This window comes from Lepus europaeus, chromosome 19 (genome assembly GCF_033115175.1).
Source record: "Lepus europaeus isolate LE1 chromosome 19, mLepTim1.pri, whole genome shotgun sequence".
Lineage (NCBI taxonomy): Eukaryota > Metazoa > Chordata > Mammalia > Lagomorpha > Leporidae > Lepus > Lepus europaeus.
In genome coordinates this window covers 6193976-6208236 of record NC_084845.1, presented here as the reverse complement: position 1 = coordinate 6208236, position 14261 = coordinate 6193976, and the positions used below count along the sequence as shown (strand labels likewise).

The 14261-nt window shown below is 62.5% G+C and overlaps 1 protein-coding gene across 5 annotated transcripts in view; it reads right to left on the bottom strand.

Annotated features, from left to right (window-relative positions):
- VRK3 (VRK serine/threonine kinase 3) overlaps positions 1–14261 on the bottom strand; it is a 39366-nt gene that overhangs the window by 24754 nt on the left and 351 nt on the right. For 4 of the 5 annotated variants that reach the window (XM_062177926.1, XM_062177928.1, XM_062177930.1 and 1 more), the window contains exons 1-8: positions 13935–14067; positions 10349–10488; positions 8257–8406; positions 6965–7159; positions 5426–5472; positions 3295–3361; positions 1752–1836; positions 1411–1516 (exon numbers count right to left, since the gene is read on the bottom strand). In XM_062177926.1, coding sequence (XP_062033910.1) covers positions 1411–1516; positions 1752–1836; positions 3295–3361; positions 5426–5472; positions 6965–7159; positions 8257–8406; positions 10349–10487 — 789 coding nt within the window. In that variant the 5' untranslated portion in view covers position 10488; positions 13935–14067. Of the gene's footprint in view, positions 1–1410; positions 1517–1751; positions 1837–3294; positions 3362–5425; positions 5473–6964; positions 7160–8256; positions 8407–10348; positions 10489–13934; positions 14068–14261 lie in introns of those variants that run through there. The other variant, XM_062177927.1, reaches the window with a different exon arrangement.

The following is a 14261-nucleotide window of genomic DNA, read 5'->3' as shown; positions in this document are numbered from 1 at the left end:
CACCTGCCCCAGTTCACCCCACACCACCCCAGGCCCAACCACACCTGCTCCAGTTCACCCCTTACCACCCCAGGGCTCCTGTACCTGTCCCAGTTCACCCCACACCACCCCAGGGCTCCTCACCTGCCCCAGTTCACCCCACACCTCCCCAGGGCCTCCCGCACCTGCCCCAGTTCACCCCACACCTCCCCAGGGCCTCCCACACCTGCCCCAATTCACCCCACACCTCCCCAAGGGCCTCGTCTACCTGCCCCAGTTCACCCCACACCACCCCAGGGCCTCCTGCACCTGCCCCAGTTCACCCCACACCTCCCCAGCGCCTCCTACATCTGCCCCAGTTCACCCCACACCTCCCCAGCGCCTCCTGCACCTGCCCCAGTTCACCCCACACCTCCCCAGGGCTCCTCACCTGCCACAGTTCACCCCACACCACCCCAGGGCTCCTCACCTGCCCCAGTTCACCCCACACCACCCCAGGGCCTCCCGCACCTGCCCCAGTTCACCCCACACCACCCCAGGGCCTCCCGCACCTGCCCCAGTTCATCCCACACCACCCCAGGCCTCCTGCACCTGCCCCAGTTCACCCCACACCTCCCCAGGGCTCCTCACCTGCCCCAGTTCACCCCACAGCTCCCCAGGCCTCCTGCACCAGCAGCCGACCCTGCCCTTCCCCTGCTCCCTGTCCGCCCAGGGCTCCGGCGCACCCTCAGGACAGACCTCCAGCTCCCTGTCCGCCCAGGGCTCCGGCGCACCCTCAGGACAGACCTCCAGCTCCCTGTCCGCCCAAGGCTCCGGCACACCCTCAGGACAGACCTCCAGCTCCGCAGACTGGTGGTCAAGGCCACGTGACCTGGCTGTTGCTGCCCTCCCCACTCCACCCTTGGTCACGCCGCTGACAGGAAGACCCTCACGGCCCAGGCAGCACCTCACTACCCCGGCGGTTTAAACAGGGCCCCTGCTGCCCATCTCGGTGCGGGCATGCCTCCACGTGGAGCACCTGTCCCAGTCTGCACCACTGCTTCCGAGCGCTCCTCCCGACCAGACTGAGCTCCAAGACGTGAAAACCGGGCCTGGGCAGTCTGATGAATATTAATGAACTGGTGCCTTACGCTTTCTCCCACAGCAGCCTCCTTGGCCTGGAACACTCTCCGCCCCCACGCCCTCAGACCCCTGCTATTTCCCACTCATCTCGTGCGCACCGGCTTAGAGGCCACCTCTGCCAGGAAGCCCACTCCAGCCCTCAACTGGAGGCTGGGGTCCTTCCTTCGAGAGCCCCCGTGACAGCACACCTGCCTCTCCCACCACCTGCCTGCATCAGGGCGCTGGTGACCACGCCCCACAGAGAGGTGGGGGCCGGAGGCATCCCGGAAGCCACAGCTCCCCACCCCAGGATCAGTTCTCGGTACATACCAGTCTGCAGGCCACCTGCAGGACACATCTCTCGGACAGCACGTGCTTCGGGGTGTCGTCCAGGGCCCACTGCAGGCTCCTCCCCAGGATGGGAAACACCAAGAACCTGGAAGACATCAGCGCCCCGGAGGTGGCAGACCCAAAGGTGACGGATGTGGGCACCCAGGTGGACTCTGGCTGGGGGCTGCAGGCCCCGGCCCCGAGGGAGAACAGGGTTCTGACCAGCTGGGCACAAGCCTGGCTCAACTCTGCAGGGAGCAGGCAAGCGACTGAGTGGCCCTCGGCTCCTGGGTCCCATGGACAGAAGGTGAGGGCCAGAAGTGGCAGGGGAGGTGGCTCACCTGTACTTGTCCTGGTGAATGCCAAAACCCACACAGGTGGGGATAGCCAGGAGGGGGTTTGAGCTCAGCTTCTTCCACTTGTTCACTGTGGGAGGCAGGGGCTCGAGGTCACAGACCACCTGGCTTCAGGCCCACGGGAACAATGGCCCAGCCCACACAGACCGAGTCTCCCGGCTAGAGACGACATCTCTGTGGGTGGGTGGGTGACAGCAGGAGGGGTGGGGCAGTGTGGGTGAAGGTGGTCCACATGCGTCTGAGGGTGACACAAGACGGCTTCTGTGTACGCAGTCTGCGGTGAGCGGAGGGAACAGGAGTGGTGGAGCAGAGCTGACAAAGGCCAACCAAGGGCCCAGCGGGCCGCGGTGCCACCAGACGTGGCCCATCTCCCAGGGCCGCGGTGCCACCAGACATGCCCCCATCTCCCAGGGCCGCGGTGAGGCGGGACAGCTGCCTGGCTGGCCGGCCAGGCGTCTGTGCTATACATGCGCCCCCGACTGCCTGGAGGTGGCGGGGAAGAGGCAGTGGCAGCCCCGCTCTAGCCAGGGCTCTCCCCGCAGGCGCGGCAGCAGCCAGGACAGGGAAGAGAAGGCGTGGGAATCAGGAAAGGACACCCCGTGAGCCTGTACTTTTGAGTATGACACACCGGATTGCAGGTTTATGTCTCTTTACTAATGGCTCTGTGTAACTACCAGCTCCCAGGGGCCGGCACCGTGGCGCAGGGTAAGCCGCTGCCTGCGACACCAGCATCCCACACGCACGCCAGTTCGAGTCCTGGCTGGGCCGCTTCTGATCAGCTCCCTGCTAACGCACCTGGGAAGGTGGCACAACAGGGTCTGAGGACTTGGGCCCCTGCACCCATGTTGGAGGCCCAGACAGAGTTCCAGGCTCCTGGCTTTGGCCTGGCCCGGCCCCAGCTGTTGTGATCATTTTGGGGAGTAAACTAGCAGAGGGAAGATCTCCTTGTCCCTTTCCCCCTCTCTCTGATACTTTGCCTTTCAAATAGATAAAATCTTTAAAAAAAACAATCAGGGCCGGCACTGTGGCGCAGTGGGTAAAGCCGCCGCCGCCTGCAGTGCCCGCATCCCATATGGGCGCCAGTTGGAGTCCGGCTGCTCCACTTCCGATCCAGCTCTCTGCTGTGGCCTGGGAAAGCAGTAGAAGATGGCCCAGGTCCTTGGGCCCCTGCAGCCACATGGGAGACCCAGAAGCTCCTGGCTTCTGGCTTCGGATCAGCACAGCTCTGGGCATTGTGGCCAATTGGGGAATGAACCATCAGATGGAAGATCTCTCTCTCTCTGCAACTCTGACTTTCAAATAAATAAACAAATAAATCTTTTTTTAAACGAAAAAGTCAACCAGCTTGCAGTGTGCCTAAAAACCGAATGCTTGCCCCTGAGATGGCATGAGCCAGGCCTGGCACTGCCGCCTGCGCTGTGCGCCTGAGCCCGAGGGGTGACGGGAGTGAGGCCATGGCACGCAGGATGACCCTGCGGGCCTCCCCACGCTGCCTGGGAGGAGCTGGAGCCCGTGCCCCGCGGAGTACCTTGCACAGGCTTGGCGGCCCGCTGGAAGAAGTGCTGCTCGTTGAACAAGCGTCCATCCTTGGCGTCCTGGGGGGGGGGGGGCAGAGGGCTATCACACGGGACCGTCTTAGACGAGGGACTCAAGGTCACCTCTGGCAGTCACGACCCAACCTAATGGCAGCCCTGACAGGCTGCTCAAGTCCTCGGCACCTGAGCCAGACTCCCGAGGGCACTGCCAGTGAGCACAGCTCCCAGCACCCAGGTCCTTTTCTGGGACGTTAAGATCTGCGAACTGTCCCTGGACGTGCAGCCTTCAGTTAAAAACTACACTTCCCAGCCCCCTTTGCAGTAAGGAATGACCACATGACCACACTCTGGCCAATGGGACGTGAGCAGGAGAAATGTGGGTCAACTTCCAGCTTCTACCCTTAAAAGGCTGGGGCAGGCCTTTCCTCTTCTCCTGTTCCTTTTGCCTGGAATGCAGATGTGATGGTGGGAGCTGTAGCAGCTGTCTCAGCCTAAGAGATGGAGGCTGTGAGTCGAGGCAGACAGAGCAACAAGACAGAAGGAATCTGGGCTCCGTGATTATGTAACTACCTTAGCAGCCCTGGGCCACTTCCCAGATGTTCAAGTGAGAAAGCAGCAAGATATTATCTCCTCGAGCCATCACTAACACGAGGTCTTTTTAAAAAGCGGCAGTTAAACCAGTTATCTCGAATACAGCTGGCACAGGCTCTCCTCAGGTGCAAACTCCACCCGGCCCTGCACTCGTTCCTCATTGCCTCACTCTGCACGGCCCTGTTATGCCCTGGGCACCAGGGACAAGGTGGTCAACAGAGCACCTTGTGTGCTGCTGGCCCTGGGATGCCCACTGACGCCACATCTCACGTCACAGGGCCTGCGTTCAAGTCCTGGCTCTGCCAGCGAGTCCGTCTCCCTGCCAACGTGACCTTGGGGGACAGCAGAGACGGCTCAGTACTCGGATCCCTGCCAGCCAGCGGGGAGCAGGACCGAGCTCCTGGCTCCTGATCTGGCCTGGCAGCTGCAGTTATCTGGGGGTAAACAGCAAACGGAGAGTCCTCTCTTCCTTTCTCTCTCTGTCTCTCAAATAAATAAAAATGAAAATTTTTAAAAACCAAAGTGGTGGGGCCGGCGCTGTGGCACAGTGGGTTAAAGCCCTGGCCTGAAGCACCAGCATCCCATATGGGTGCCGGTTCTAGTCCTGGCTGCTCCTCTTCTGATCCAGCTCTCTGCTGTGGCCTGGGAAAGCAGTACAAGACAGCCCAAGTCCTTGGGCCCCTGCACCCATGTGGGAGACCCAGAAGACGCTCCTGGCTCCTGGCTTCGAATTGGTGCAGCTCCGGCCATTGCGGCCACCTGGGGAGTGAACCAGCGGATGGAAGAGCTCTCTCTCTGTTGCTACCTCTCTCTGTAACTCTTTCAAATAAATAAATCTTAAAAACAAAACAAAACAAAAAAATGGTGCTTGTGAAACTCCTGGCCTGCTGCTGGGCACGTAACGGGCCCGTGACGGCAGGTGCAACCTGCCACTGGGAGCCTGGCTCTGAGCCCACGCTCCAAACCACTCCCGGGCCCCATCCAGGGCCGAGCTGAGACGGGCTGGGTTGTCCCTGGTTCTCTGGGCTGTCCCTGGTTATCTAGGGAGACAGTCCTGATAAAGGAAGAGAGAAAAATAAGACACCCGTAATCCTAGCACCCTGGACGCGGCCACAGAGCAGGGCGACGCCCTCCTGCGACGCGCGTCCTCTAATGGCCTGCCTCCCGCTCCCTCTGCTGATCCTCCCTGCTGGTCACCTGAGCACGTTCCCCGCCTGCTGACCTTGCACTGACGGCCAGCTGCCGTGCGACTCAAGTAATCGTCAGTGCGGAGACCCCGGCACCCAGGGGGTGCTTGGTGAAGTCCGTGCTAACTCGGGCAGGCAGCGGCGGGCGGGGCTGCACGCCCGTGGTGTTACTGGCTGCACCGCTCTGAGGCGGACAGAGCTGAGGGGAGGCCCCTGCCCAGGCTGCCCACCAGGAAGCAGCAGCACAGAGGCAGGGCACAGGAAGAACTGGGAGCCCGCCCCGCCCAGCGCCCACTGCTCCCCCGCCCTCAGAGGAGCTCAGACGCCCCCTCCCCGGGGCACTCACCAATTTGAGTGAGAAGCGGTATTTCTGGGTACTCGGGGAAGGCTCAGCTATGGAGGAAGAGAGGAGAGCACGGTTATGACCCTGCAGGAAGGTCAGGGTCACGGTCAGAGCAGCATCTACTCCCCGGTTCGCACAACCTGGCCCCTCCTATTCCCGATGGGCTCTGCTCTTCTCCATGTTTGCCAAAGCCAGCAGGGCGGCACCGGGCTGGTGCAGCAGCCCGAGGCGGCTCTGCCTGTGAGGTCTAGGGCCCGGGTTTCAGGAGCGCTCTCCTCACGGACGAGGGGTTAGCACTGAGCACCTGCTGTTCCCCGGGAGTCTGGAATCGGGGACGTGTCAGGCAGAAGGGACACAACACTGCTCCTCCTGACCGGGGCACACTGGCAGAAGACAGCGCGATCTGCCCTGGGGTGACCCCACCCCCACTGCGAGCTCTGAGCCAGCAGGGCCTCCCCAGCCCCACCCCCCACCCCGCCCCAGCACGTCTGCACAGGCACCAGGGCCTAGCACGCAGCAGGCGCTGCCTGAAGACCTGCTTGTGGGCCGAATGAGTGACTCGGGCGTGGTTTGCTGCTTCTGTGAGACAGCCTGAGCCGGAGTGAAGCCACGTGGGTGTGGTGGCGCGGCGCGGCGCGTTAGGCCACCTGGGACGCCACAGTGCAGGTCCTGGCTGCTCTGCCTCGGGTCCAGCTCCCGCTGGCGTGTCTGGGAGGGCAGGGACGCACGGCCTACGCACTGGGCCCCTACCACCCGCTGGGAGGCTTAGACGGAGCTCTGGGCTCCTGGGTCAGCTCGGCCCAGCCCTGGCTTTGTAAGCAACTGGGAAGTGAACCAGCAGGTGGATCTTCCTCTTGTTCCCTCAGATAAACAATTCTTCAAAAACACAGTGTCTCCGTTCTCTGAGGTTTAGCCTCTTGACGGCTCCAGGGGAGCCTCCCCTCCCTTCTCTTCCACCTGGGCCTCCTCGCTGTTGCTGGAGGAAGACGCAAGCCCTGGGAGGCTGGGCTCACACGTGGGAGCCGCACCCCAGCCCGCCCCAACCACACTGAGACCCGAGCCAGTCTCTCCCACGCTCTCAAGGCTGCGTTTTGGACACGGGTGGGAGGCCCGCCCTGCTCGCTGTAGAGACCCCAGTTCTGTAAGACACTTTTCACAACCTCTCAGTGTGTGATCTCCACAGCTGACCCACTCTGAGATGGCCACAGCAACCGTCCTCATCACACGGCCACGGGGCCTGCAGGCCACGTGACAGCAGCAGGTGGCGCTGAGGAGCAGGGGCTTCACCCAGGACACACGGCTTCCAACTGGCCGCAGTCCCCACCGCTCCCAGCTGCCTCCTCCCAGCCTGCTGCACTCACCCGGTCTCAGGCAAGGCGCAGCCCCAGGGGGCGTTTTGCGGGTGGGGATCCACAACCCACCCCCACCCCCACCCCCATCCCCCAGGAGGCGTTCTGCATCTGGGGATCCGCCCCCCGCCCCGCCCCCCAGGAGGCGTTCTGCAGCCGGGGATCCGCCCCCCGCCCCCTCCCGACAGCGCACCTTCATAGAGGATGCCCTGGGCGTCCTTGGTCTGCAGGGCTCCCAGCTTCCAGCTCTGCCCATTCTGGTCCGTCAGCACCGTCCCCGCGGGTAAAGCCTCGAGCGAGGCGGTCACCCGGCTCCGCTTCAGAGTCTGAGGGCTTTGCCTGGTCGTCTGCGGGCTGCTTTTGGGGGTTGGGGGTCTGCTCCGGGACCCTGCATGCAGATGGTCCCAATGAAGAAAAAGTGACATCAGGGAGAGACTCACGATGCTGCACATTTAGTCATTCAACAAACACTTCCTGGGACCTTGGTTGTGTCAGGTGCTTTGTGTGATAACGCTGGGTCGCCAGATGTGGGGCAGAGCTAGGCCTTTCTGTCCAAATGCCTGTGCTGGGGGGGACATCTGACCCGGACACAGCCTGGTCTCCAAAGAGGACATGGGGACTAAGGCTGAGAGAGAAAGTGACTGTGTCTGCACATGTCAGGGAGGGCTCCTGGGGCTGGGTTCTGTTGGATGGGTAGGAGTTTGTCAGGCAGAGGAAAGATATTCCAGACATTCACCCCAAAAGTCCTGCAGTGGGGTCTGGCCCAGTGCGTGGGACTGAGACGGTCCAGACGTGGGGGAGGCCCTGCCCGTGGACGGCCTCCAGGCTGACAGCCAGGGCACGGCAGGGAGTCTCTGCCACGGGCCAGGCTGCATCCCCCAGCCGGCCCCCGAGACACACCGAGAAGCCTCTGAACACTACAGGACAACAGGAGCCGAAGGGTGGCCCTGGGGGCAGGGCTCCAGGCTCCACGGGAACAGGACCCTCAAGCCCCATGTCCTGGGCCCTGGACAAGTCACACTCAGTCCCTGCCCACAACGGTGCCAAGTCCAGAAAATGGGGCCGGAGGTGTGTGGAGGCCAGAGCGACTCAGGCAGAGAGCGATCGCGGCAGGCGCTGGAGGTGCCAGATGGACACAGGCCGGGGGCGCAGCGAGGCCGTCTCAGGCCAGCCGGCAGCGCCAGGGGAGGCTTCCTAGGGACCAACACCTCGCAGAGTTGGAAAACGGGGAGTGGGCCAGGCAGAGGAGGGAGTGAGTGCCCCGGGCCGAGGTGAGCCACTGAGAACCCTCCAAAGTGCCCTTTCTGTATGCAGCATTGCAGAGAGCCAACGCAGGGGCCAGAGCATCCGGACAGCAGGCTGGGGGCGAGGGGGGCAGCAGGACGCCGCTGGGAGGAGGGCCCAGGCGGGGTGGGGGACGACAGGCAGGGCCCGGAGCAGCCCTGACCCACACGCCGCCGGTGCCCGCAGCGGCCTGCCTCTCACCTTTGGCTTTCTCGGAGGGGCTCTCGGTATCTTCGGACACAGAAGTGCCGCCGCCTAGCAAGAGGGAGGCGTGGGGGGAGGCGACGGTGCTGGACCATTTCACTTTCTTGGGAGAAACTTCAGCACTGGAGCCCGGCTCTCTCTTCGAGCCTAGAGAAGAGGCGGACCGAAGGCGGGCTGGAGTCCCGAGCGCCCTTCCCCGCACCCTTCCCCGCACCGCCACAGCAGCCCTGCCCGCCTCCACCCTCAGAGCCCCTCCTGCTCGCTCTCCGGTGACTGTCCCCCCACGGTCTGGCCTCTCTCTCGCATCTCCCATCACTGCTCTGTGCTCTCTTGTGGGTAACTTCTTCCTATCTGTCTTCCAGCTCACTAACTCTCCCCTTAGCTATGTCTAGTCTGCCACTTAGACTGCACATTGGCCAAGTTTACATCTATAATCACTAGAGCTTCCCCTCCAACCTGCCTGCTTGGTTCTTGCTGACTTGTCTGCCACACTCTATTTATTTAAGCGTGTTAAACACGCTTTGTGAACACGCTCCTCCGTGAGTTCTGAGCGCTGGGTGTCTGCAGGTCGGATCTGCAGCCCGTCGTTCCCACTGGCTCTGTCCTAGCTCCACGTGGACTGGGTGCGTGCTGGCCGGAGTTCACAGGGGAGCTCTCTTGGAGATCTGCCTTTGAGGGCGTTTCCCAAGGGAGGACTGTTTGCACAGGGCGGAGCTGCGTGGAGGGCACGCACACCTCACCACTCTACAGTAAGCGTTCAGCCAGCTAGAATCCCGGCCCCAAGCGGCGGGACCGCGAGCTCCCGGCTAGAACTCTCGCGGCAGACGTCCGCGCCTTCCGCACACAGCCGGGGCTCAGGACGACGGGGTCTGCGTCTGCCCCAGCTGCCCACCCGGGAGTCCCAGACCCACGATCGCCTCCCGTGCCGTTCAGGCTCCAGGCCAGCAGTGACCAGGGAAGACAGGACCGGCACTGCCCCCACAGCACTGGCTCAGTCCGTGACCTCGTTCTCTAACTGCATCCCACTTCCGTGGACTCCCTCCACTCTCCGGTCCCTCTAATTAAAGAAGGCGTCCCTTACTTTCTGAGTGACATCTTTGTGCGGGCGGAACCACAAGGGGTTCTGACCTTCATCCGCACTGCCACGCTGCTGAACCCAAGAGTCCTCTTTGAGTTGACCCTCAGGCGGTCTCCCAGCCAGCTCAAAACCAAATCACACGGTGTCACTCACCTGCTAGGAAAGCCTCCACAGCTCGCTGCCATCAACAGTGAAGGCCACACCCCACCCCCAGCCCACACAGCACTAAACGCCGGCCCCCGCCAGTGGGACGTGCAGGTGGGTGAGGGAAGCACCACTCGACAGGGGGACAGCAGGTGCAAAGGCTCTGAGCACGGAGGTGTGGAGGGGCGGAGGAGGGCAGCGCGGCTGCAGGGCCAGCAGGTGAGGTCTCAGGGGGTCCTGACCACGACAGGCCTCTCGGGAAGGTGGCGAGCTGGGCAGTGAGCTCTGGACTTTAACACGAAGACCGCAGGGGTAAGAGAAGCAGCAGCACAGGCGAGGGGTGCAGGCGGATGGGGGGCCAGGAAGTGGCTTAGTTCTGCACTGATAGGCGGGGAGGGCCGACAATGGTGCCGAAGGTGGGGGTGTGGGGATGGGAGAGGAGGAGGACTCAAGGCCAACCCCACAGTCTGGCCCAAGAAACCGAAGTGGAGCTGCCCTTCGCTGGATGTGGACGTCTCTGTGGGGAGCAGTGGGGGAGGGGGGGGCGGGGCGGGCAGGAATGCTGGGGGCTCGGTTCTGGGCACGCCCAGATCCAGACGGGCACAGGACGTCTAACGCCTGGGAAACAGGCAGTTTGCTCTGTGGATCTGGGGTTCGGGGCATGAGTCGGGGCTGGAGATGGAACTGCGTGAGCTGTCAACGTACCGTGTTCAACGCCACGAGGCTGAGAAGGTGCCCAGCGCTGCCCAGGCCTGAGCCCCGGACTGCTCCCGCATCAGGGCAGGGTCAGACAGGCTGCGAAGGCATCCATCCCCCTCCCCAAACACGCACACGCACCTGACCCCTCCGGCAAAGCCCGGCCCTTACCTCGGGAGGCCGGCACGCGAGCTCGGACGCGGCCCCGGGACCCCACGCGCTCCTGTGCGGGCAGGGCCTTCCCACAGTAGGGGCAGAATTTGAACGACGCCTCGATGCTCTTGCCACAGTCTGGACAGAAGCAGATCATGCTGCAAGGCAGAGTGGGGGAGGGGACGGGAAGCTAAGAGGACCAGGCCAGCCCTGCTGACAAGGCGTCAGCCGAGCACCCGTGGACGGGGAAGGCAGCACAGACCAAACACGCTCGCCACAGCGGCCACTTCTTTCTCTGCATTTCACCTGAAAGGCGGAGGGAGACAGACAGGCGGAGATCTCCCATCCGCTGGTTCACTCCCCAGCTGACAACAGCCAGGGCTGGCCCAGGCCTGGCAGGAGCCTAGAACTGCATCTGGGTCTCCCATGTGGGTAACAGGAACCCGAACACTTGAGCCGCTGCCACCTCCCAGGGTGCACGCCGGCGGGCATCAGGAGCAGAGCAGACTCAAAGGCATCTCCACAAACTGTGATGCTCACGTCTTACACGACAGTCTCGACACACTGTGCCTCCAGCCTCCCCTGTGGCTGGGGGCGGGGGCGTGACTCGTTCTGGCCAATGAGGCTCAGTGATCAAGAGTCAGCGTGACCCCTTCCCCTGCAGGGATGCTTGCCGAGGCCACGGATCCCAGGGACACACAACGAGGCGAAGAGGACTGCTGGTGCACACAGACAGACACCCAGGAAGCCGCCAGACTCCCCGGTTGACCTGCCGCTGCGTGCCCACCCTATCCTGCGCGTTCAGTGAGGCCCTGGGCGTTCATCACAGCTTTGCATCAGGAAGCACTGCCTACTACTTCCCGCAGTCAAGACCAGAACCAGAGTCTGCGCCCGATGAGAGGGCAGCGCCAGCGGGGAGCAGAGTGTCGGCAGGGGTTACGGGCAGGACAGGGACATCTTCCAAGCAGCAAACAGGTAGCCCAGCTGCACGGCTGCACTGAAGTGGGCGCGAAGCCTGGTGGCTGAGACCTCCACAGCCCACAGCAGGCTGGCCGGGTGCCGCTCCCAGGGCTGCCTCCTGCCAGTGCAGGCCCTGAGAGGCTGTGCCACTGACTCGAGTAACCGGGTTCCTGCCGCCAAGGTGGGAGATCCCCACTGGGCTCCTGGCTCCTTGCTTTGGTCTGATCAAGCCCTGTCTGTTGTGGGCATTTGGGGTGGGAACCAGTGGACTTTCTCTGTCCATCTGGTTTTTTCTTTTTAAGATTTATTTATTTGAAAGTCAGAGTTACACAGAGAGAAGGAGAGGCAGAGAGAGACAGACAGGTCTTCCATCTGCTAGTTCACTCCCCAATTGGCCACAATGGCCAGAGCTGTGCCGATCTGAAGCCAGGAGCCTCTTCTGGGTCTCCCACGTGGGTACAGGGGCCCAAAGACTTGGGCCGTCTTCTACTGCTTTCCCAGGCCATAGCAGAGAGCTGGATCGGAAGAGGAGCAGCTGGGACTAGAATTGTCACCTGTATGGGATGCCGGCACTGCAAACGGCAACCTAACCCGCTGTGCCACAGTACCAGCGCCTGTCCTTAGCACTAACCTCGTCTTACACAGCGCCTGTCCTAGCACTAACCCCGTGTTACACAGCGCCTGTCCCTAACACTAACCCCATGTTACACAGCACCTGTCCCTAACACTAACCCCGTCTTCCACAGGTTCACGATTCCTTCCTAACACTAACCCCGTCTTCCACAGGTTCACAGTTCCTTCCTAACACTAACCCCGTCTTCCACAGGTTCACAATTCCTTCCCCTACCCACCGGGTGCCAGGAGGGCTTCAAAGTCCAGAATTTTAAAGATTTTGAATATTTTTTAGATTTTAAGACATACTACTTTTTTTTTTATTTGATAGGTAGAGTTATAGACAGTGAGAGAGAGAGAGAGAGAGAAAAAGGTCTTTCTTCTGTTGGTTCACCCCCAAATGGCCGCCATGGCTGGAGCTTCACCAATCCGAAGTCAGGAGCCAGGTGCCTCCTCCTGGTCTCCCATGGGGTACAGGGCCTAAGCACCTGGGCCATCCTCCACTGCCTTCCCGGGCCACAGCAGAGAGCTGGCCTGGAAGAGGAGCAACTGGGACAGAATCCGGCGCCTGTATGGGATGCTGGCGCCACAAACAGAAGATTAACCAAGTGAGCCACAGCGAAACAGAAGATTAACCAAGTGAGCCACAGCGCCGGCCCCCAGACATGCTACATTTTAACCCACTTGCAGGATCTCGGGGCAGCTCCCCGTAATCAAGTGTAGACACTCCTCAGCTTATGGGGTCACGTCCCAATAAACCCACGGTGAACAGATGAAAATGTATCTCGTTCACCTGATCAACCGGCCTACCAAGCACAGGCCTGCAGTTGGCCCAAGTCCTCTACCCGAAAGCCTACGTCACCGTGAAGCCACCAAGGTGCAAAACAGAGAAAACAAAACCTTTGGGGGCCACCGTGGGGAGCACCGGGCCTGCAGCAGCAGCACCCAGAGATAGTGCCAGCCCCGCCCCCGCAGCCCCGCCCCCCGCCTCCACGGCCACGGCCACGCTGGACCTGCAGCACCAGCACCCAGAGACAGTGCCAGCTCCCGCTGAGGCTGCTCCACTTCCGGCCCAGCCCCTGCTGACGTCAGAGAAGGCGCAGAGGATGGTCCAAGTCCTTGGGGCCCTGCACCCATGTGAGAGACCCAAATGGGGTCCCAGGCTCCTGCCTTTGGCTTGGCCCAGCCCTGACTGCCGGGGCCATCTGGGGAGTGAACCAGGTGAGAAAAACCTCTCCCTCTCTGCCTTTCATATAATTTTTTTTTTTTTAATTTTCACCAGTTTTTGGATCGTAGAGATGTGGTAAGGGGTCGAGGGCCTGCGAATACAGGTGGTGTCTGGCATCCGTTACAATAGAAGCGCATCGGTCGGGTGGTTTCAGACGCTGCGGGACGCGAGCTCACGACCCTGCCGACCAGGCAGGCGCTGCACGCGTGAGGGAGCAATGCAGCAACCGGTCAGGAAAGCCGGGCGGCAGGAGGGCAATCTCAGACGTCCTTCACCCATCCACTCAGCTCACTCAACAAACATTTCCTGAACGTCTGCTGGGTGGCATCTGTGCTCCTTCGAGAAGGTTCTGAGATTCGACACGACACTAGGGCTGGAGGCTACCATGGAAACGCTAGGGACGACTTCCCAGCTGGGGCATCCGTCAAACCCAGAAGCCCCGCCCACCGCCGCCATGACCACGCCCACAGCCCCGCCCACCACCACCCCTCGCCATGACCACGCCCACAAAACCCGCCCGCCGGCACGGCTCCGCCCACCGCCGCCGGCACGGCCCCGGCCCGCCGCAGCCACCAACGCCAGAGCCCCGCCTGCCGCCACCACGGCCCCGCCCACCGCCGCCGCCAGCGACCCGGGGCCCGGCAGGGTGCGCCGGCGACCTCGCAGCCAGGAGCCTCTCGCCGACCCCTGCCCGAGGGGGCTCCGCCGGCCACCAAAGGTCGGGCTGACGTCCCGGGCACCACGGCCGAGCTGTGGCGAGGGCCACCGGAGAGCGCCCACTGCTTCGCCTCGCTCCAGCCTCACCTCTGGACTTGAGGAGAGGGCTGGCGGGGTCCTGGGTGCTGCGGGAAGACCTTTGGGTCCTCCGCGGGGACTAGGTGTCACCTCCTCAGTCGCCCCGCGGAAACTTCCGCCAAGGCGACAAGCGCTGCGCGCGCATCCTGCGCACGGCGACGCCCGCGCAGACTCTGTTGACCTCCCGACGTCCCCTTCCCCCCTCCGCGGGCTATACCGGGCTGGGAACTCCATTTCCCAGACGTCTTCGCGCCAGGCCAGCCCTCCGACGAGAGGCCGGGGGCGGGAGTGCTCGCTCACTGCCTACCCTTTCCATTGGATTCTATCCAGATCGCT